General features: G+C 41.1%; 1 protein-coding gene across 8 annotated transcripts in view; it reads right to left on the reverse strand.

Annotated features, from left to right (window-relative positions):
- acsl6 (acyl-CoA synthetase long chain family member 6) overlaps positions 1-17,097 on the reverse strand; it is a 32,895-nt gene extending 15,798 nt beyond the window's left edge. For 3 of the 8 annotated variants that reach the window (XR_013936119.1, XR_013936120.1, XM_080483332.1), the window contains exons 1-5: positions 16,696-16,811; positions 10,205-10,276; positions 3,132-3,352; positions 1,585-1,699; positions 167-231 (exon numbers count right to left, since the gene is read on the reverse strand). Coding sequence is in view for 3 of the 8 variants with exons in the window: in XM_080483332.1 (XP_080339458.1) it covers positions 167-231; positions 1,585-1,699; positions 3,132-3,335 (384 nt within the window). In the remaining 5 variants the exon portion in view is untranslated. Of the gene's footprint in view, positions 1-166; positions 232-1,584; positions 1,700-3,131; positions 3,353-10,204; positions 10,277-13,786; positions 14,014-16,695 lie in introns of those variants that run through there. The other 5 variants (XR_013936117.1, XR_013936118.1, XR_013936116.1 and 2 more) reach the window with 4 other exon arrangements.
- Between the last annotated feature and the right edge of the window lie 5,658 nt (positions 17,098-22,755).

Consider the following 22,755-nt stretch of genomic DNA (forward strand, 5'->3'; position numbering starts at 1 on the left):
AAGAAATGCGTGTCGAATGGTTTAAGTCATTGTAGTGAGGCTGTACTCACTTTGTGATATTTAGTAGATTTCTTTGTATGTATAATCATTTCTTTTTCCGTGCAGCTTTGCCTGAAGTCTCCCACCTCACAGTACAGGCCCAGGAAGTCCCTACATTGGCACTCACCTCTTTGTAGGACAGCCATTTGTAAGGCTGGTTTGGGAGTCGGGAGCCGAGACAAGGTCCATCACCTTGTTGAACCCACAAGGAGGCAAAGCGTTAGTTAACGTCATACACCCAACAAGAAACTTTAGACACATTACCGTGGCCTGAACTTAGGACAGTCTGTAACAACCCAAATCAGCTTTTTTTTTTTTTTTTAAATCAAATTGTCCAATTACATATTTTTATCCGTGGAAGGACCTTATAAGAGTTTACAATTATGCCTCATTCTTATTTTTGATGCGCCACTTTCAAACCTAATTGAAAAGAAAAAAAAATGTCATTAGAAAAAGGGCTTATAGAACTGACGAGGTGGAATGTGTCCTGTCACGGAGTGTGATCCCGGCTGGGTACAGCTGGAGCGACATCAGGTGGAAAAATCTGCATTGTGACTCAGTCGCTTCATCTTAAAACTCATTGGTCGTGACTTCAGACACTGTTACCAGTAGCGACGATGGCCATCGCCTTGGCAACCAGATGACTCGTTTTTATCTCCAGCAGCAGAGAACGTAATTGGAGGTTTCACGGTCAGACCACAGCATTATCAGATGGCATGTGATCTCTGTCAGCTTGTGTCCTGCACTGTGCATTGAGGAGAAGCTGGACTGACATCCAGTAGAAATGATGATTCTGAGTGTGTTCATAGCCCCTCGTTCAGAGGTTTTGATTGTGCTTCTGTGCCTGACAATGACAAGTTTTATTAGTCAGACAACTAATTTAGGTGATAAACAACATCACGACTTTACTGTGCTTCAGTTAGATTCTCAGGACAGCCATATTTATCAAAAGAGACATTTAGGGTTTACATCATCAAATGACAGCAAAGTAACATTAATATAGACATATATTAACAGCACACTGATTTTCTAAACAAAGTGGGAAGTGAGGAGAAATCCTCACATATATACATCAGTTTAAAGGCATTTTCTCTTCAGTTAAAAAGCTGTATTGTTCTTGGTTAAGTTTACAAAACATACTGGTTCACTTTGACTTCAATTTGCATTTAAGAGCTTATTTTAAGTCAAATATTCCCAAATGTCCAGACTGATTTCTGTCTTAATTAATGGTGAGAGAAATTTACATTAAAATGTCAGCCAACGAAACAGTAAAGTTGGTGATAACTTGATGTTTACATTTCAGAGCACCATTTCTGCCCTACTTTGCCCTACTATATATCCCAGAGTGGTACTATTAAGGTTATATAGAAATATTGAGTAGCTTAGAATCAATTTTCAACAATCTTTGTCACCACATCTACATTTAATATTCTTTATTAATCCCAAGTCATAACCGTTTGAAGGACCAAAGACAGACGAAGTTATGTTTTAAGGCTGAATGAGGAGAAATTTTAGCCATTTTTCTCCACCTTGCATCCTACCCACCAGATATATGGAGGCCTCGCTGGAAGACCTCATACATGGTCCTGGCGTCGTCATGGTAATGAGCCAGCAACTTGGACGGGTCTCCCATCATGGACCTGCGACCCCCGTCTTCACGCTGAGTCGGAGAGAAACAGAGATAGCGTGTTGGAGTGGTTCAGCTCCGGCATAAAAAGTAAGTGATGAAGGAGTTTTGAGGGTTTGAGGACAGTATGAGGAACTTTTCTCTTTGTCAAATGATAATCCTTCTTTTTATTTCTGAATTCATAACACTTTTGGATCCTTCCTGAAATGAAGAGTGTTCTGGTTGATTATCCTGTTCTTTTCATATGAAGATAATACAGTTGGCAAGTCATTTAGATTAACGATTCAGGCGGAATAATAGAACATCTGGAGCTTTATAGCCCCCTCAACACACACACACAATGGGGTGGGTTGAAAAAGCACTTTGCACCTGCTGTTTGTATTTTTTCCTCTTCGGAAATCTTCTCAGGTTACCGAAGAGATAAAAAAAAAAAGAAAAAAAAACCTCAAAGCCACAAAAAAAAGCTTTTCAAATGAGTTTCACAATTACTGCTGAACTCATGATGTCAACTTCACCTGTTGGAAAGAGGCCTGTGGTGAGAGTGTGTGTGTCTGTTTGTGTGTGTGTGTGTGGGGTTAGGTGAACCCGCCCATGGTGGCGCGAAGCCAAACGTCACACACAACTTATCAAAACAGGTTTGGATTTACCCAGCAAGGCACTCTTAATAAGGTGTAAAAACAGTAAATGCGGGGGAAACAAAGAGAACATGTTGTTCTGTGACTAAAAGCAGAATTAACTTTACTGCTCTGAAATCATTTGCCACTTTCAGTTTTTATTCCACCTCTGGTGTTTCCCCAATTATGATGATGCTGTTTGCTCAGTTCCCATCTTTTATGTGCATGTGTACTGATCAGAAACTTCCGTTTGAGGATTAATTGGCGACCCTGAAATAGGTCATAGGTGTGTGACTATCAGCGTTCACAAACTGCAGCGCCACATCACTGGATGATTGATGTATGTGTCTCACATTGGTTTTTTTCACACACTTATTCAAAGCGATCTTCTCTGGCTGAATAAAACAACAAGAGTAGTTAGTTTTTTTTAAAAAACTGATTTTGATGCACTCCATAACTACAATGCTGACTCACATTTCCTCACCCGTTATTCAATATTGAATAGATTTACTGAAGTTGCCAGTTTGTAATTGCTTACGGCTTCCTCCCACATCTCGGATTTACTGGTATCTGCCCTCTCGACCTCCTGGATACCCCACGGTTAACTTTTGATCTGAAGCTTTTAAAATACTGCACCCTTTTAGGGTTTTCTCTAAGAATCTGATTTATTCTGAAGGCTCATAACTAATAGGACAATATTTTATCCCGAGTTTTTGGCCTCAACATTTTTTATTTTATATTTTTCTGTAGATGTGGATTTGTTCCTGCTTCGACGCGTTGTACTTCATTATTGCGACCCTTGTGAATATGATCTGAACACATCCATGCATCTGTGTACGCGCAAGTCTTACCGGCACCTCCTCAGACTGGTGCTGCAGGCTGCAGGGGGGCTTGATGGGACGGGGCCTGGTGGCCAACCAGTAGGCCAGCACGGCGGTCAGAGCGCCGATGCCCACCAGCGTGGAAGTCGGCAGCGAGCGGAATAACTGTCCAAGATCGCTGATCTCTGGTATCCTCAGGCCACTCATCATCTCCTGGGCCTGCATCTTCTCCATCAGGGTGGAACTGAGCTCTGCAAGAAGAAGGACGTTCAGTCACGTGTGGTTTCGAGAAAACTTTTCCCAAGTGCAAATGTAATGTATGTTTGGTTGTGGTAGCAAAAGTCATTTTTCAGAACTGGGTTATCGGAAAAGAATATAGCGAGAAACAGCATATCAGACATGTATATTCTCCGAGGCTGTGCAAAGCTTATATTTTTACCATTATGTAAAAAGGTGTGGAAATGCAGCTGTGGTACAGATGTATGGGTATGATTGACCCAAAAAAAATTAAAAAAGAGAGAAGAGAGACTGAAACTGATCGAACCCATGTCTGGCAGCTGGCACTAGATTGCAGCCGTTAGCATAAAATGAATGATGTGAAAATGTGGCAATCTGTCCACAGCCACTATTAAAAAAAAGTGTTGCTTCTTTCAGTTCCACAGTTAAAACTTTTCAAAGTTAAACATATGTCACTAAATGTTCCCCTGTTGAATGTGTTCCAGATGGTGAAAAACTATCAAAAAAAAGTACTAAGTATCATCACTTGTGATCTTGTAAGGCTATGATAGTTTGAAACTTTATGATATATGTTGGTAAAGAATATTACAATACTCTAAAGCCAGTCTTAAAAAAAATTAATAAAAATGCCATCAGCCACCAGGTGTACAATTTCATCCAATAAAAGGTCTTGAGGTGTTGGAGCTGATCCCAGCTTAATATGAGTAAAGGGAGGGAGTCACACACATTCACGGACAATTTGAGAGGCAATCAAAACACATGTATTTGGACAGTAGGAGGAAACCAGAGTACCACACATGCACAGGGAGAACATGAAACCTCCACAATAACAGGCTCTCTGGTCCAACTGGGATTCAAACCAGAGACCCTCTCACTATGAAGTGATAGTATTAACCACTAAAGCACTTTGCTGCACAAACACAGTATGCCACAGAATGTAATGTTGAATGTAAACATGATCGATATTACACAGATCTCATCATTCCTGGCTTTAGGAATGACCAAACTGGGGAAAAGGGCTCAAGTCACACTATCTGGGACTAATATACTACTGTATAAAGTGTAATCTTTCAAAAAGATGACTTATTAGATGCATTTTGCCAATGCTGTCATGCCACTGTTTCACATTTTCAAATGAAAGACTTTAGTCAGGTGCAAAGACATTGAGAGATGGAGAAAAAAGAAAAGGGCAAAAAAAGGTATTACTGCACAAACTTAGGGAATACTATGAAAACAACACTGATCCCTATGTTTTGCCTGTTGTGTACAATCAATTTACAATTGTTAGTTTTGCATGAAAGTTACCAAATATGCTCACTTGTGCAATGCGGGCCTAAATCAGTCAGGCAGACTAAAATGTGAGTAAAATGAAATATCCATAAATAAAACACTGAGTCTCAGACAAAGTCAGTGACTCTCTTGAGACTTCATGTGTAGTGAAACGTGTGAGAACACTGATGGCTGTCACCGTTTTCTGACATTTGGAGGGACTGAAAACAAACAGGAACTAGTCCAGGAAGTAGTCATCAACTTCACATACGTGATTGGGGCTATAGACACCATTTATTTAAACCCTACAGGAAACTACAGGAAGATACACATTTCTCAGGGTAATTTTTATCTGTTCTGTAACGCTCCGGTCTGATAACAGTTTTTATTAGTATCCTTGACCTAACCACTCAAATTCAGTGACCTTAAACGCACGGAACACACTTACAAAAAGTTTGACTGATGGGTTTCCTCCCTTGCATTCCTGCTTTTTACTCTGAAAGCAGATGGGCCATATTTATCTATTCTACAGGGCTGAGATGTGATATGCCTGAATAGCAGATAACATGTATGGTGCTCATTAAGGCTCTGCTTCCTCTCAAACACACACGCATACACGCATACACGCACACACACTGTGAAATGCATAATTCAGCTGAGGGAGAGGCTGGCGGCTGTGCTGACTTGAGGGTTTCCTTCCTTCCCCTGGGACGTGAGTCACAGACAAGTCCACCTGATCAAACGCATAGTGTACAGTAGGGGCACTGCTGCAGCTCACAGCCAATCAGAATCACTTCCTGTCTGTTTTCAGTCACACTTCTTCTCTGTCTCACTAAAGTGCGCACCAACAGGCTGATGGCGATAACTATAAATATCATAGGCCGTGGGAACCTTAACGCCCTTATTCACCTGTTATTTTGAGAAGACAGTATCTACTGTTTTACTAAAAGGCGGCCCAAACTTGTGAGCACTTGTGAGCTCGAATGTCACAAGTGTGACTTTAAAGACGTCCTATTAGAAGAGAAGCAGCCTCTTTCTAACGGTTGCTATAGGTCAGAGGTTACAGGTGTTTGAGCGGATCCCAGCTGAGCGAGCGAAAGCAGCGTCCACCCCGGACACCTCACCAGTCCAACACAGAGACAGACCGTCTCACACACACTGACTTCTGTACCACGGTAACACTGTTAAATAATAACTGAGCTCTCTCCTATTGAATATCATTGTCTATAAGTGGCACAACAAATGTCTTTTAGATAAAAACCCAAATCATTAAACACGTGGCTGAAAAGAAGTGCTCTGTCTTGTCACACTGTGCAGTAAAAGCTTTATCAAAATTTGTTGACTGATAGGACCCAGAAACTGTCATTTGATAAACTTGGATTTGAGACTGTAAACAAAATGACTGTAAACAAAGGTCTGTAAACCAAGGACAACACTTTGACCTGGCTACGAAGGCATAACTACACTGTCACGGGAAGCTTTTGGTTCAGGAGGTAATGAATTACTTCACTGGCCTGGAGGTAAAAGAAGCAAGCGCGTGTTAAGAGGTTGTACATAAATTCAAGTTTTAAAAACAAGTTACAAATCTTAATTTATGAAGTAGCGCATAAAAATGAAAAGCTAAGCTATGATTTCCCTTTACAGTGGTTGCTAATCTTTGTCATAGAAAGACCTCACCGGTATAAGGTGGGGAAACTTGCTGTGTGGAGTTTCTATACTATGTGTTTTGTCCATGTATTTTGATTTCCTGCTTAACGTATTTGGTAACTTATTCAAACTTTAACTATGTTGAATTATGTACTGAAGTTATGGAAAACGAAATGTACTCAATAGAGTAAATGCCTAACTCTCTACCACAACTCCCTATTGAAATGAAAGGTTACTTTGCACAGGCGCATACAGATTGAAAAAAAGTTATTTTGTTTCTTTTAAATCACAGTAGAGTGAGCAGCAGATCCTAAAGATGCGTGTTTGTGTGTTTAAAAGTATCTTATTCCACAGTACTGTATACGGTATGCGGGGAAAATAAATTGTATTCTTTAACAAAGTAATCATATAAGCCCGAGAGTATCTTTTCCCAGAGGGCAGAAGTTGTCACTGCACTGTGACGTACTTGACGCACACACACAAACATCGGTCGTCACGTTTGTACAGGACAACTTAGAAATAACACCTCACTTTCACGTGATCATACAAACTATTTGTCATCGCCGCTATGACTCAGGTCCACTGCGGAAAACCAACACCTGATCCAAAGCGATTTCCCAGATTCCGCTTTCTTAAAAAAAACAACGCTGGAGTTTCGGTTCAGACAGACAGAAACTATCACTTCTAACCAGAAACCCATAGCGTCCCTGTGATGTGTGTAAAAACAGAACTATGACCTAAACACCAAGACTCCTCCGTAACCTCATTGTCAAACGGAGCAACCAGTCAAGTCGGTCGCACCCATGTCACTGAAAAGGTTTGGTACAAGCACAGAAATACTGGTGGAGGATCAACGCGTGAAGTGGCCCAAAGCTGCAGATAGGAGAGAGTTGGGAACAGTGAAGGATGACCTGAGGGCTGCACCACTGAAATAACCAGAAAATCCCCATGATCGGGGGGGGGGGGTGAGATGCAAGCTCAGTCTTGGTCACCTTGTAGCTGACCAGCTTTGATGAGGGTGTCTCGCGTTTAAAAAGCCGAAACACCCGATTCAAAGGTAAAACACTGACGATGTGTCCCAAATTTACATCCCATAGCTGAGATAGAGCTCCCACGCCATGTGACGACCATCTCTTGGTGCAAAGGACTGTTTAAAAAATGTCCTGTGTTTAGTGTTTAATGCTTAACGTAACACGAAACATGTGACAGAAATGATCATTTACTGTCTACCCGCTGGCAGAAATGTCCTGCCATTCTTCCTGCAATAAACACATACATTTCCCAACAGCTATTCTTTCATCAGTGGTCCACCAACAAATCACTATGAAGACTTGATCCATTCCATTTTAAAGCAACACAAGTGATTTCCAGTTTATTGTATCTAGTTTGCCAACAAAGATATCCCCTTGTCCACCCCATAATGTCTGTCTATGTTCCATATCCAGATTTTTTCGAATGAAATATAAAGGAATGAAATGCTATTTGAAATGTATGCATTCTTCTAACTGAGGTTTATGTTTACATTGATACAGCCAAAGCTCGGTTGTGTTTGTTTAAGATAATTCAAAAGTAAAAAAAATAAATAAAAAAAACCTAGCAATAAGTCTTTTAAATTTGCTGAAAAAACTAATTCAAAAATGAAAAAATGCTCAATGCTGAGTACTCGGGAAAAACAGCACTTGTTTTCTTATTTCACATCGGATCCTTCTGATAAAATTGTTCACAATTTCCCAAATGAACAAACCCAAACTTGTCATGTACATTGAAATGTACAATCTGCAAAGTCAACTCAGTACTTGAATGTAATATTAAAACCATGAGCATCCTGGTGTAAGCACTGATTATCGAGCAACTCACTCTACTCTACGATTCAGGAAATACTGTGTTATTATGAAATAATTCTCCAAATAAAAATAAAAAACATAATAAATAAGTTAAAGTTTATACTATACATTTCTAACTAATCACATTTCTCTTATACAAGACTTATTTAATGTAGTCATTTGAGAAAAAAAAATCATGTTAAAGTAATTAGTCTGTAAATCAATGTAATTGAATGTTATCAAATTAACTCAAAAACCACATTAATACTATTTTAAAAATCCCGATTTGAGTTGTGATGATGACCATACACTTTTTAGCTTCAAACAATAGTTAACCTATATTTAGTTAGCCTACATTTGCCTGCACAGAGCACAGCAAGTCATTTTTCCTTTACTTCATTCTCTATATTTTCCACATTACTGTCTGTTTCCCCCCTTCCTCGCTACTGGAGTGCCGGTTGACGTATCCAAACAGGAAGATCAATAGCAAAACATCAGCCAGTAAACAAACAGGGACATCACCATTCTCACGTCAATAGAGAGAATCAACGTGCTCTGCATTCAGACACTATGAATTAAAATTCAATCTTAGCAAATTCAAGGTCATAAGTACTAAATCACGGATTAAGGGCTGCCCTGGTAGACGGTACTTTACTTGCGTTAACAATCAGTTAGCATGCATATTGGACCAATCTCATCATTTCAATCCACATATTACATGTTTTTGCCGACTGAATCATTAACCGACGAGTTTTGTTTTGTGCCTGATGGGAGATGCGGCCCGGCTGCAGAGGCGACCGAGCTGCTGCGGGTTAGTCGGTGCTTGAAAAGAGAGGCAGCGGAGAGGGGGGGGAACAGCACTCAACCAGCTCTAAATATAGACAGACTCCATAACCCACTGACACCACTGTGCAGAGAGCTGGAATAGAGGAGGCTGGGGACCGAGCACCGCTGGTTACAAAAGCACCACTGCGCGTGAATACAGACACGCATATGCACCCTCCACCGCAACCTGCGGATAACTGAAGAGCGGGGAATCCTGGGGGCAGATGTAGTGACAGTGATAATGTTAGTCATGCTCGGGAGGAAATTAAATATCATTCTTTATCCACTTAACGAGGAGGCGATCTACAATAGAGTATTGACTATAGACTCGACTACAAACATTATTTATTAATAAACAATTTGCTACATTCTGTTGGTTCACACACTTTTTATACAATGGGGGATTTCCATAAAAGTGCAAAGCTAATATCCTGAATAATTATATATATAGTGGGATTGACTGAGGATAAAACAACTTTACTGTATCACTCAGCTCATTGCAATTATGCACCTGCAGAAGAAACAGGGTCACATTACAGCTGATGTGCAGGGTTGACAGAAGAAAGTTGTTGTATTGACACAGCTGCAGTGATGGTATTTGTTGTACCATCTTCTGTGAAGTTGCTCGAGAGGATCCTGTCGATCTATAAATATGCATGGGATGTAAAGTGAGATGTCACCCAACATCGAGCGCTCCGTTTGGATTTCTCAGCTCTGCAAAGTGATGCTACACGCAACGTTTTGTCAGTCTATTATCAAAAAGGGGTGAGGGTGAGGGAACGTCTGCAAATAATCCACTTTAGGCTCTCTGCACCTGCAAGGTGAAACAAACCCACAGATGCTTAAGTGCAGACATATCGTAGCGTCATCATCACGTCTTCCTCCCATTAAACAGCACTGCTTCTCTCCGAGGGTCTTGAGGACAGACGCAGACATCTGCACAGTCATTTTATTCCTTGCCCATTTTCCTTCTCTTAGAAAAGTATTGAAATTGTTCTTTCTTAAAACAGGGACCAAATGGAGCAGACAATCTGTATATTTACTATAATCAGAATTACAAGGAGCTTAGCACCAACATCTGGAGGCTTACTAAGATTTCATCTTTCACAGCTCACAGAGAATGAATGCAATCACATGGCAAGTGAGACAACGTTTTTCTCCAACACCATCTGCTCATGGTCCGTTACATGCAGGCATGTTTGATGCAGTCTAACAGGCAAGAGGTGCAGAGGGAGCCGAGTGAATCCAAAAATACCGATGAGGAGCAATGATCAAATGAAAAAAAAAAAAAAATTAACTCACAAGGAGGTACTGCTGGAACGCTTGACTCCAGAGACGAAGACGGTCTGGCAACAAATACAGGTAAGGCCGTGACTTCAAAACACACAGGGCAGGGAAAAGACAAAGAGACAGGTGCACACTTTCAGGATGGGAAATCAATCAACACAACGTGAAGTACACAATGGAAGAAACACTGGCCAACGATCTACGTTGACCACAGATCAATCACACGAAATTATGTAGAAACACACATTACATGATGCTGGGATACAAGTGTACCATACAGAACAATTGTATCATCAAGGCAGAGCATGTTTAGATGTAAGGTGGAAAGAAGAACAGGTTGTTTTTTTGTTTTTTTATTATTCTAATGAAGTATACCATAAAAGAAAGTAATCAGTGCAAGATTATTTCTCTTCAAGTAATTTCTCTGTACAATATCTCATCGAGGTCAATGGTTGACACTCTCACCTCACAGCTAGAATAAACCTGGTTTGACTTGTGGAATTTTCTGTGTGGAATTTCAATGTTGTGAGGTTCTGATGAAGACCGCCAAAATTTGAAAGAAGTTTTTTATTAAATTTTTTTAAACAGATTCCTCAACAGTACCAGACACAACACAACATGTAAGACCCGAGCTGAGATCTTAGTGGTAATGCTGCCATGAAAGATAGCAGATAAGCATTAGTCCCAAAGCCATGCTGTGAGGGCGAATTTGTAAAAACACCCATATTGCAAGCTAGAGGAGACCTTTTTTTTGAAAATATCACTGTATTTTACACCATAATAGAAGTAACATGAGCTTCATGTTGAAATCAGTCATTTTCGGTTGTAACTGTTTGGTGTTGTGAAAATATTGACATTTTCGTCACGTATATTCTGCGCCACAACAAAAAAAAACAACCTTAAAGTTGAAATTTAAAGGTTATTCTGGCACTATTTTTCCAGTCCGGCCCGCTCTGTATGTGGCGGTTGAAATAAAGTGAGTTTGACAACCCTGATTAAAGCTAAATTAGTGATTCCAAATTGCCCGTAAGTGTTAATGTGTGTGTTTGCGGTTGGCTGTCTCTCTGGGTTAGCCTTGGAATGGATTGGCAACCTGTGCAGGATGTAACCTGCCTCCCTCAGCTGAGCTCCTGCAACCCTCATTTTAGATAAAAGAGTATGGAAAGCAGATTGATAAACACTGAAAACAATATCCATGTCTTTGTTTCACTCATTTAGGAAAAATCCAACCTAATAAAAATATCTGATTATGAGGCTTTTTCTCTAACCCGCTGCTTGTTGTCTGTTTAATTATCCTACTCAATAGCTCAACCCCAGAGACTCACACACACACACACACACACACACACACACACACACACACACACACACACACACACACACACACACACACACACACACACACACACACACACACACACACACACACACACACACACACACACACACACACACACACACACACACACACACACACACACTTTGAGTCGCCTACAAAGATTGTTGCTTCAGCTGGTGCATCAGAAGAACAGCAGGTCGGCATCGTCCCCGTTTGCAAACCCCCATGACCTTCAATTGCATGCGTGCACTCAAAGAACTCGCTGTTTTAATTGGCTCTATAAGGAATGCACTGTGGCACACAGAGGGCCATGAAAGTGGTATTCACTGTTGCTGCCGTTCAAGCCGCTGGCTGCAGGACTTGAAAAATGAATCTGTGAAAGTGTGGGGAGGTTTAAAATCAAGGTCGAAACAGTGCTGATACGTGGAAACTTGCAGTTCAGCACAATCTCCTGTTCTCTTGGGCACATTTGGAAGGTGTGGGACCAGTTTTAAAGCATAAAGTAGTAACAGCGCTTGACTCGAGGTGATATGCTGAAATAATGAAGTTTATTTTTAATACCTGCCAACTGGAAATAGTTGAACTGTTTTCAAGCTGGATATTGTGCTGCGTGAGAGCCTGCTGCAACTGGAAAGCTCACTTCCTCAACACAGTGATAAATCTACATGAGAACTGAGCTGGTAACATTAATGTGTGCATGTAATAAGTATTTATAGAAATTTTTTCCCCACGATGGACGAGGGCAGGTTGACAGACAATCACACACTCTCTCACGCACATTGAGAATATGCAAACTCCAGTTTAAGAGACCCCCCCCCAAGCCTAACCCTATTAAAGAATTGATATTTGTAAAATTCAAAGAATATATTTAACAAAAGACTGTGTTTTTTTTTTTTTAATTACATAACTCATGCTTAACTAAGAGAGAACACCAGCAGACATACACTTGGCTGGGAGGCCTGACAGATGTGCAGAGTCACATACAGTACTGAGGGAACATAATACAGTGTCATATCTGTTACAAAACATTTAGTGCACATACTGTGCATGAACAGCTGGGCTAACAAAAATAAGCATGTGATTTTCTTTTTTTTTTTTTTTTTTTCAGCCTGGCTTGTGGGGAGCGGCTGGAGCTCAACAATGATCACGGCTGAATCTGTGATCCCTACATGAGTATGGTTTTGCCTTAACTATGGAGGATTCGCACACAAAATGGAGAAAAGCATCTTGTCTCATCTAAATACCTGCTTCCCTAGGAACTTGTAAATGATTGGATGAAATAAACACATCTGTGACTGCATCACCGTGAAAGGAGGGCTTTATTCAGCCCATTGTACAAAATGAGTCAAACTGTCCAAACAGACTGATTTGAATCTAGAGAACTCCTGACCATGAGTCATGTCGCCTGCACCACAGGGAGATCTTTCACTTCCTTTATAAGGAAGTTTCCACCTACTTCAAGTTTGCCGCAGCTTGAGGCTGAGAGGCTGCGAGCGGGCCGACTAGACTTCCTGTGACCTCTGAGGCTTAACGTGGAGGAAACACAACCCTTCGCCCTTAAGTCCCGCCCCATCAGCCCATCCGAGGCCCGTCACCAATGATTAGAGTCCAGCGTGGGGGAGATTACAGCCTATTAGCACAGAGGCAGATGACCAGCAGTAACCTCGCTATGGCACTCTATTTAAAGACCGCTGTTCAACTTTCTCTTAACCTTGATTTCTCATTCTGTTTGGTAGCTTTATTCGCATCAGCAAATTGAATCGTCTTTTTTTACTCTTACTTTTTTCATTTCTTGTTTTAAACCATCAACGTCGCTTGCATGGCCTCAGCTCTTACCCCTATCTTTCTCTACCATTCCTCCAAACCCCCCCCCCCCCCCCCCCATGACTGAAACCACAACAACTTTTTTCCTGTCACTGTGACTCTGGGGTAATTGTGCACGCAATAACGTCCTGGTCCTGCATGAAGAAAAGCCATTTCACCTCTTGCTTTTCAAGCAGCACAGTGGGTGATGACCATCATCATTCATTAAAGATGAGAATCATATCTGGAGCATAAAGATGCACAGCGGATGGATAGTCCACAAAATGAAATACCACTGTCTTAAGAGAAAAAAAAAATGGCATACAGAGCAAAAGAACGAAAAGAAATAATTGCAAAGCAAAAGATGTAAACTGTGACTCCATTGCAGGAAGAGTTCAACTGAAATTGCACTGCATGAGAATGAAAGCAGCTGTGGTCTATAAAGCGGAACTTACAAAGACGTCGGAGGAAGCCAGTCAGCCGTTGAGGTGTGATGTGTGTCTGTTTAGACGTGTGTGCATGTGTGTGTGTGTGTGTGTGTGTGTGTGTGTGTGTGTGTGTGTGTGTGTGTGTGTGTGTGTGTGTGTGTGTGTGTGTGTGTATGTGGGAGTGTGTGTGTGTGTGTGTGTGTGTCTGTGTGAATCAGGAGGGCACCAGGCGGATATCACATCACCCTGTGCAAACGAGCGATTACCTTCCAACTGCCACCAGACAGATTAAGCTGAGGCAAGCAAGAGGAGAGCAGCGAGACGCGCTATGGCATAGTTTGAGCCTAGCTGGCTTCCGTATCACACCACCCTCTGCTCGACTCACTCTCTTACCACACCCACCCGCCCCTCCCTACATCACTCTCTCTCTTTCTCTCCGACAGTCTCCAACCTCAACGTGCACACTCATCTCTTGCTTCCCTACATGAAAATGAGACAAACGTGCTGCTATAGTGACGAGCAGTACAAACACCCATTTCTTGGTACATGCATGCAAATAAACCCGGGCACTCATTGTGTTTGCACATTTAATACATCTCTCACACAGGTTGATTTGACTATCAAAGTGTGGGTGTGTGTGTGTGGGGGGGGGGGGGGGGGGTTGGAAGGATTTTACAGCTCGATTGGAAAGGTGAGGATAGTTTTAGGGCACTGGAAATATTTTTAAGGGTCTTCTTCTTTAAAGAATTTCCCTTCTATTCTATTCAGCTAAACAAAGACAACCTTGGATATTACTCCAAAGACATACAGTAAGTGCAGTAAGTGAAGACCGACCTGGATCAGCACATTAGGCCAGGCCATTACTGCAATCCAACAATATGAGGAAGATGTTGTGCTGAGCAATACATAAACAGCAATAATCCACTCAGACAGAGAGCAGCCATGTGGCTATGAGAGCACCCACACTGACTAATAATATTGATCATATCTGGGATTTAGGCTTTAAGGTGCTGTGTTTTTAATGTATGTCTTACATTCACGACCATGAATGCAAAATGCAAAGAAATGACTGTTACTGTTGCAGAAACTTAGCTCATGAGCTCAATAAGAGACATTTATCAGACAGCAAAGCACAGCTGACTTAACCCTTAACGTTTCGCCTGACTCATTGTGCAGTCAAGTGAGTCTAATTCATTTACCTGTCATCATTTTGGCAACCTTTTCATGTCACACTTGAGTCATTAGTCACAAGTCTATAATACTTGGTTAGGCTTGAAACATGTGTTATGTTGTCGGTTACTGGCGTTCCATGGTGAGGTAGACCCACCGCCATTCTTTTAATTAAATATTAAGGGAGGAAAAAGAATAGGTTTACACGCTGTGTAGGGCTGCAGTAGATGGTGATTAAAATGAATTATTCATATGGAGGAGCAGCAGGGTGTCGGGATGTGATGACAGGTGAAAGGTGCCATGTCTCTTTTTTAACTTCACTTTCAACACGCTCAATGAAACAATTCACTTGGCTTTAAAACCAGCTAAAAACACATTGGACCATGGGTCTAACTGGCTGTCAGTGAAGACACGGCACCTGCAAACCTGTAACAGCTCATTTTAATATTAATGCAGCAGGCAAAATGCCAGCAGTTTGGTCTTGAATGTCACAAACAACTATGCAAGGCAGCCACAGTCCAGCTGATTGGTGGAGGGATGAATTGATAAAACTGGCCTACTGGACAGTAAAACGTAGCCTGCCTGCATGATCCACGGGATAATTGTGGAAAAATCACCCACCCATGCTGTGCCTTGGACATCTTCAACACTAACGCAGCTTTATGAGGATTATATTTAAAAATTCAGGCTTAGAGGTCAACCATCGGTCTAAAACGCGCTCTGTGAACCAGGGGTGGGGGTGGTGTCGGTTCAAGTGAAGCATGCTGTGCTGTATATTTTGCCGGTAGGCCGCAGGATTTTCAGCACCCATCGCTCCTGGACAGCTCCGTCCAATCAGCTGCGGCCGTTTGACGCGCGTCATCCTCTCTCATCCTCCTCATCCCCTCCTCCTCCTCCATCACTGAGACATGGCGGAGGACACATCACAGTCAAAATGCTGACTTTCACAACCGGCTTCTTGGCAAACTGACATGTGCAATTCCATATAGAACTGCAGCAGGAGGTGGAGGTTTAGGTAGAAACATGCCGATCATAGCCAGTTTTTGTAATATATATATATATATATATATATAAGAGGGTGTGAGCAGATGCGAGAGTTTTAAATGACGTGTGTCCGGTTTTAACGCACAATGTCACACGACCTTAGCAGCTGGCCGGCCTTAAATGCACGCGTTTGGCTCGTAATGACGCCAGTGTCTTTTCCAAAAGATGTAATTTAATGACAAACACACACTTTGTGTGCGATAAATGAAACCATCCCTATCCCAGAACAAGCATCCAAGCCGCATGGTAGCGCTTATCCACCCAAACGCATATCTTATTAAAGGTTTCATCCAAACATCCGCAGATGATTCGCCATTAATCTAGTTCTTGCATATGAATTAATTCAGGTTCAAATAAAGCCTGACATAACAAGATGTTTGCGCTAACGTTGCACAGGCCTGCACGTGTAGTGTGAGACAAATCCAAAATGTCACCGGCGTATTTCGTGTGCAGGCTGACCATGATGCAGCCGATATTCGTGGTTAAACTGAACAGACAAGATTTTATATATATATATATATATATATATGTATATATACCAAGCAGAAAGCTCGCATCGTTTAGGGAAAAGGAAAAAGCCGGCAGTGAGTGAGACACAATGTGCCTCAGCCCCTCTGTGAGACAGGTGCATCGTCCCTGGCCCCAGCCCAAGGAACGCCGAGCCGCAGAGAAAATGAATGACTAAAACGCGCGCACAGTCACTCCGAAGCGAACGAACTCACCTAATATGATCCAGAGCGAGCCAGAAACCAACACGAATGCGAGCATGTCTTTCTCATTGAGTCAGCTTGTCCCGGTGCAGGAACGGCTGAAAAAAAAAACTGCAGCAATCGACTGCAGCAAGTCGCCGACAATCTGGGGAGATTAAGGAGGGAGGGGGGGAGGGAGGGAGCGCGCGGGGGGGGGGGGGGGGGGGGGGCGACTACGACAATATATCTGAGACGGACCACAGTGGAGGGAGCGGGGGGCAGAAGAGAGTCGGCGTCCAGCGGGTTTCAACTGTGTAGAATTCGCCTGTACAAACGGAGCGTGTTGAGAGAAGAAACAAACCCCGGCAGCCTCAGTGCAGCATCCTTCTCCTCCTGACGGGTTCTCCACCTTCACCCAGTTGGCCGCTGCGCCATGGCAGACAGACACCCCTGCTGGATTTAAGGCGCTTGTATGTCGGACAGATCTCATCGACGCCAAGGTTATTGGCAAAAAATACTAACAATTTACCTCATCTCAATTTGTAAAACACCTCCTCGGTTACGTTTGATATTTATTACGAAAGCAATGTGCTCTCTTCCAAAGCTGTAATTGAAATCCATATAAATTGTGCGTAAAAGCGCTTTATTTTTCTGAAAATGCTGAATGCTTTCAAAGTGACCCCTCGGTGATGTTTTTCTTGGGAGGGTTTATTATTATGATTTGTCGATAATTGATTAAATAGATAGGTCAATCTGGTGGGCACATCACGCCATCCCCGCAGCCGAGCGGCGCTTTGACACAGAGTAACTTCGCATCACGGTCACGTGACGCAGGAAGACACTCCCAATGAACTGGAGTAACCTTGAGAGAGGCTGACAAAGAGAGACCAGCGTGCTATACCAGAACAGTCATTCCTTTTAAAATCAGCAAACTGCTATTACAAACATTTATGTGTATACATTGCATGTTATGTTGTCATTTTTTTTTTTTAAATTCCTGTAATATAAGAAATCAAGCCAGAGATCCAGGCGTAATTATGGACTCAGACCGGAAAAAAAATCATCTTAGATATATTCCAAGAATGAAAAGATTTCTGAATGAACACAATTCAGAGAAACATATTCACACGCATTTTTTTTTCCAGTAGGTTTTTATTATTGTAATGGTGAGTTTATGGGTCTCTGTCAAAGAATCTGTCAGACAGCTGCAGCTCATCCAGAGTCCTCACCTTAACAAAAGAGGGTGGGGCACATCACACCTGAGCCTCAATCTCTGCGCTGGCTGCCTGTGTGTCAAAGGATCCACTTCAAAATTGGACTTCTGGTCTAGAAATATCTTAAAATCCACATTGCAAATGATTTGTAGATGTTCCTCACAGACATAGTAATTAATATAACTGGCTCATATGCATGTTTTCTAATGTACCACTGCAGGATTACTGTAAAATCTTAAGACCTAATGAGGATTTTTAAAGTCTTGTTTTGTTCTTAGATGTCATCTGAAGGAGATCTACTATTAGAAGTTTAACAATTGTATTGGAATAAAATTTATATTTTGATAATCTTTAAATGATCTTGGGTTGAAACACATCCCAGTTACTTGTAGAATATGAGACATCCAGACCACCAAGGCAACACGTTTACTAAGTTTTCCCAGAGTGTGAAAAAACAAGGTGAAGCATCTTTTAGTTCGTACACTACTCACCTGTGGAACAAACCTCCTGAACACCTGAGGACCTGCTGACACACACTTCTAAATCAGGACTTAAAACATCATTATTTCTTAGGCTTTCCATTTAACAATAGATTTGAGTTATTTCATTACCTTTATCTTGATAAAGCTTTTCTTAATCACGTTGTTTTAATGCATTTCCTTTCTTTCATGGTAAAGCACTGTGGATCACCTTGTGTCTGAATGGTGTTCTATATAAATGCATTTCCCTTACCTAATGCGTGATTTCTCTTTTTTCTTCACCATCAAACTCCCTGTAGCTTTCCCCTGCAGTGACCAACATGCTTACTGTCTTAATGTGTTGCTGTCATGTGACTGACCTTATTAAATGGGTCACTTGTAAGGAAGTAATCTGCCGCTTGCATCAGTGCTGCCCATCAGCTCACTGTTCTTTTGTCCATCTAAATGCTCAGAAAACTCCCAGGGGACAAACTAGATGTCAGCACAACGAGGTAAATAACTTACGTGTTTATTCATAGATAAAACTAAACAAGATTTAGAGACTTGTTGTTGGATCACTAACGGATAATGGGGTTACCTGGTCAGTCGGCAGGCAACAAGAAGACCCGCTTGCTCTCCTCACATTCACCCAATGACATCAAACTTGTGATTACTTAGTTTTATTGCTCTTAACCTTAAAGCTTATTGTAGATACATCTCGTACTTTTTTCCAAACTAGAGCATGGTGAGGGAAACTTTCCTGATCAAACTGAACAACAAAACAGATTATTATCCTATTTCAATTGTCAGAAATTGTTTCAAAGGCTGTGCCCATGTGAGTTGCGATAATGTTGCTATCCATACAATAGGGCAGCTGACATGATTCAAGCTGCTGGAGCTAAAAGATAAAATAAAGAAGAAAAAAACTGAAAAGTACAAGGTCTGTGCCAAAGAATTAGAGAAATACAATGAAAAATGACAGACATTTTATGAAACTTTCTGTTGTAAAACACACTGAATTGGAAAAGCTTCTCCTATAACTGTTGGATGAAGCTTTTTTTGGGGGGGGGACAAACTCATGCTGACAACATTGTTTTGAGACTACTGAATTTATTGAAAGTGTATCATGCACACACACACACACACACACACACACACACACACACACACACACACACACACTCTTGTGTAGTGTGACGTTTACAGGGTGACGATTATAGGGTGACAATTTAGTAGTTTGCCAAAAAACAACACAGGCTTGGCTTTTCAATGCCTAAATTGTGATAGGATTTTACTCTGATAATTTTATTACATTCAAACTATGCCTCTAATAAAACACAATGAGAATTCTCTACACACAAACAAATTCAAATGACCACCTGACAGTTTACTCAACATGCAAATCATTCCTAAAACAATCTCTCTTCCACAACCAACTGTACCAGTATTTCCTTGAATAGATCCAGCAATAAATTAATGAACGATAGAAGTCATGTCACTTTTGCAAAGAAAACCAGAGCACGACAGAAATAGATCACCATCTTGAAATAGTGACTATTAGTGTAATGTACCACCAGCTCTTTAAAGGTTTACTTGTTAAACGTTCCATCAGTGAGAACATCTTGTCGCTCTCAAGTCTCGCTATCTCCCCATACGTTTCAGGCATGTTGGTTTTCTTTACCGCACTGTAGGTAAAACACAGCATGGCATCTTTTCAACCCTCTCAACCTCCGTCGTTAACGGCAACATTTTATTGCTTATGCTCTAAATTATTGATCACAGTTTTAAAGTAATTCGCCGACAAAGCAAGATCACAAAACTCTTTTTAATGCACCAGGAAAGTGACACACTTCACTGTTATTCAGTACAGACAAAAGTTGATGTATATAATAATATGAACCAGTATTTAGTATGACTGGTCCGAAGGTGGTTACAGACGGCAGCCAATATGCCTCAGTGAGAAAACAGGTGGAGGTGAATATAAATAAGAAACAGTGAAAGCACATAAACCAGGTTGTATGATCACTTAGAAAATGAGAAAGAATGTGATGAAGAAAGAAAATCCAATCAGATAAATAAATCAGCTAGATAATACCCTCATCACTGAATACAGTTAAATTAGTCAGCGCTCGCATATAGAAAACAACAAAAAACAGCAGATAAATATGCAATTAAATACACAAACAATCATAAATACTCAACTACAATTTCTAATACTAATGCAACAAAATGTATTATACTGATTTATACAAACTAACATATAAATACAACAGATAATAACCCACAATCAGACAAAACACAGAGAGAAGAGTAGCAACAAATACTTTGGAATAAAGTGATGTGAAGTTCATTATAAAAAGTCAAGTAGGTGTTTCAGCCGATTGACGAGCGAATTAAATGAAAGATGAGAATAGCATGAAATATTGTATTTGTACGTTTTGTATGACGAATTAAATGCATAAAATGCACCTATGTATGGACCCCTTGTTGTTGCTGAGTTCTTAACAGTACCATTTGAAATCGATTTAAACTAAAACAATGGAAGCTGATTTCATTTAAAGTGTTGACGGTGGGGGAAGGTAAAACACAAGATACAAAAATTTCACAAAAAAAGCCACAATCGGAAAGCAATTTAATGTTTTTTCTTCTTTTTTGTCTCATCACAACCTTCAAATATATCAAGTCAATTCATATGTGCCGAACATCAAAGCATTTGTGGGTTTCCTCTGTGTACTTTGCTTTAATTTTACAGCCCAAAACCATGTCTGAGGTTAACGTGTGACTCTAAATTCCCCATCGGTGGAAAGGTGAGCGAGTGTGACAGTCTCTCTGTGTTTGCTGAGATCATCTCCAGCTCTCTGCGACCCTGAATTCAGTCCATGTGAATTAAATTAGGAAGTGCGACGTTCAAATGACAAATATCTACTTTGTGTGGACAAAACCTGAAGTGTCTCCGCCTCGATGAGAGGCTCTGAATTCGTCTACAAAGTCACACATTCTGTCGGAGCTCCAACGTTGGATCAATGTCGAACAACGAGTTTGGTCTGGAGAACAAACAGAACATGACATACAGTCTTTTCTGTATCTTGTCTCTATCAAGGTCAGTACAGTGAGTGTCCTGGAGGGGGCGCTCAACCGACAGGCGTGATTGTTTGAAGCAACGTTTGTATGACTGGCCTGAGGGCTTTAGTCTGTGCAACTCCTGGATATTCATGGAAATCTTGTGCAAATTAACTTAGACTTCCTATTTGAGACTTTAAGTCAGATCAGACTCATTTGTTTGTCTTCTTTACACTTTTCTTTCGACCTCCAAAACCTAACTCCACCCAAAACTTTTGTCCAGGATCACCATGTTATGCCAGGTTGAACAGTCAAAACTCAAACTTTCTTGCGTGCAGTCATTTGCACATTCAACATCGTAGTGAATACCACACATGTGCATACGCCACTTACATATTTGCAATCAGAGTTTAGTTTAAATGATATATTTTACATTGTTTGAGCTGGGTTTTTTTTGTAGAATGAAATAAACTCTATTTATGTTTTTCCCTCATTCGGTCACGTTTCTATTCATGTGACCATAGCAATCATTCAAAAATAATTTTTAAAACTATCATATCAATTTCAGGATTTTAGTAAAACCCTGAAATGACGGGTTATCCGTGCAAAAGAAAAAGAAGCACCTGCGGCAGTTGGGTATTGGGCTTGACATACACATAAGAGCTGATGTCTGCAACATGAGGTTGAATAAATAGGTAAATGAAACAGGGAGACTCATGAATCCGTCAATAAATAACAAAGATGGGCCATAAGTTCATAAAAGTTTATCAAAATAAAACTGCGTGCACCCCCACCCCCCCGACTGTGAGAAGTTATAGACTAATTGCCTGGCTAAGAGCGGAGAGCTTCGACTTGCTCCAGTGTCAGTGAGCTGTCAAAGCAGATGGTCAAGGGGGAGCTTGGATGCTCAAGCAGCTTGTCTCATGCCAAAGCCTCAAATTACTGTTTTATCCTTGCAGGTGGCCTAAATAGTCGGACACACCATCGCAGTGTGAGCAGAATGCATTGAGAATTTGCATCAAACTGCGTCTCGTGTGCTTTCACACCTACATCGACACTGAAGTGAGCGGTGGTGGAGTTACATCCTTATTTTTCAGGCTTATTGAAGTGGTGAATATTTAAGAAGGAATCAAGTGATTATCAGTAAATCTCGAAGATGATGGATGGATGAATGTAATCAGGTTTGACGAGTTGAACTAGTAAAGGGTGGAATGTGAGACCACAGCAGATTCAGAGCCTCTGTGAAGACTGAAGAAAAGCGAAGGCATCAGAAAGGCCCTTCCAGTTCCTCCATATTCTTCAAATATGTGTAGCTTTAACTTAAATCACAGCACTGTGGTTTAAGTTTCTTTAATATAAGT

This window comes from Lipophrys pholis (genome assembly GCF_963383615.2).
Source record: "Lipophrys pholis genome assembly, chromosome: 16".
NCBI lineage: Eukaryota > Metazoa > Chordata > Actinopteri > Blenniiformes > Blenniidae > Lipophrys > Lipophrys pholis.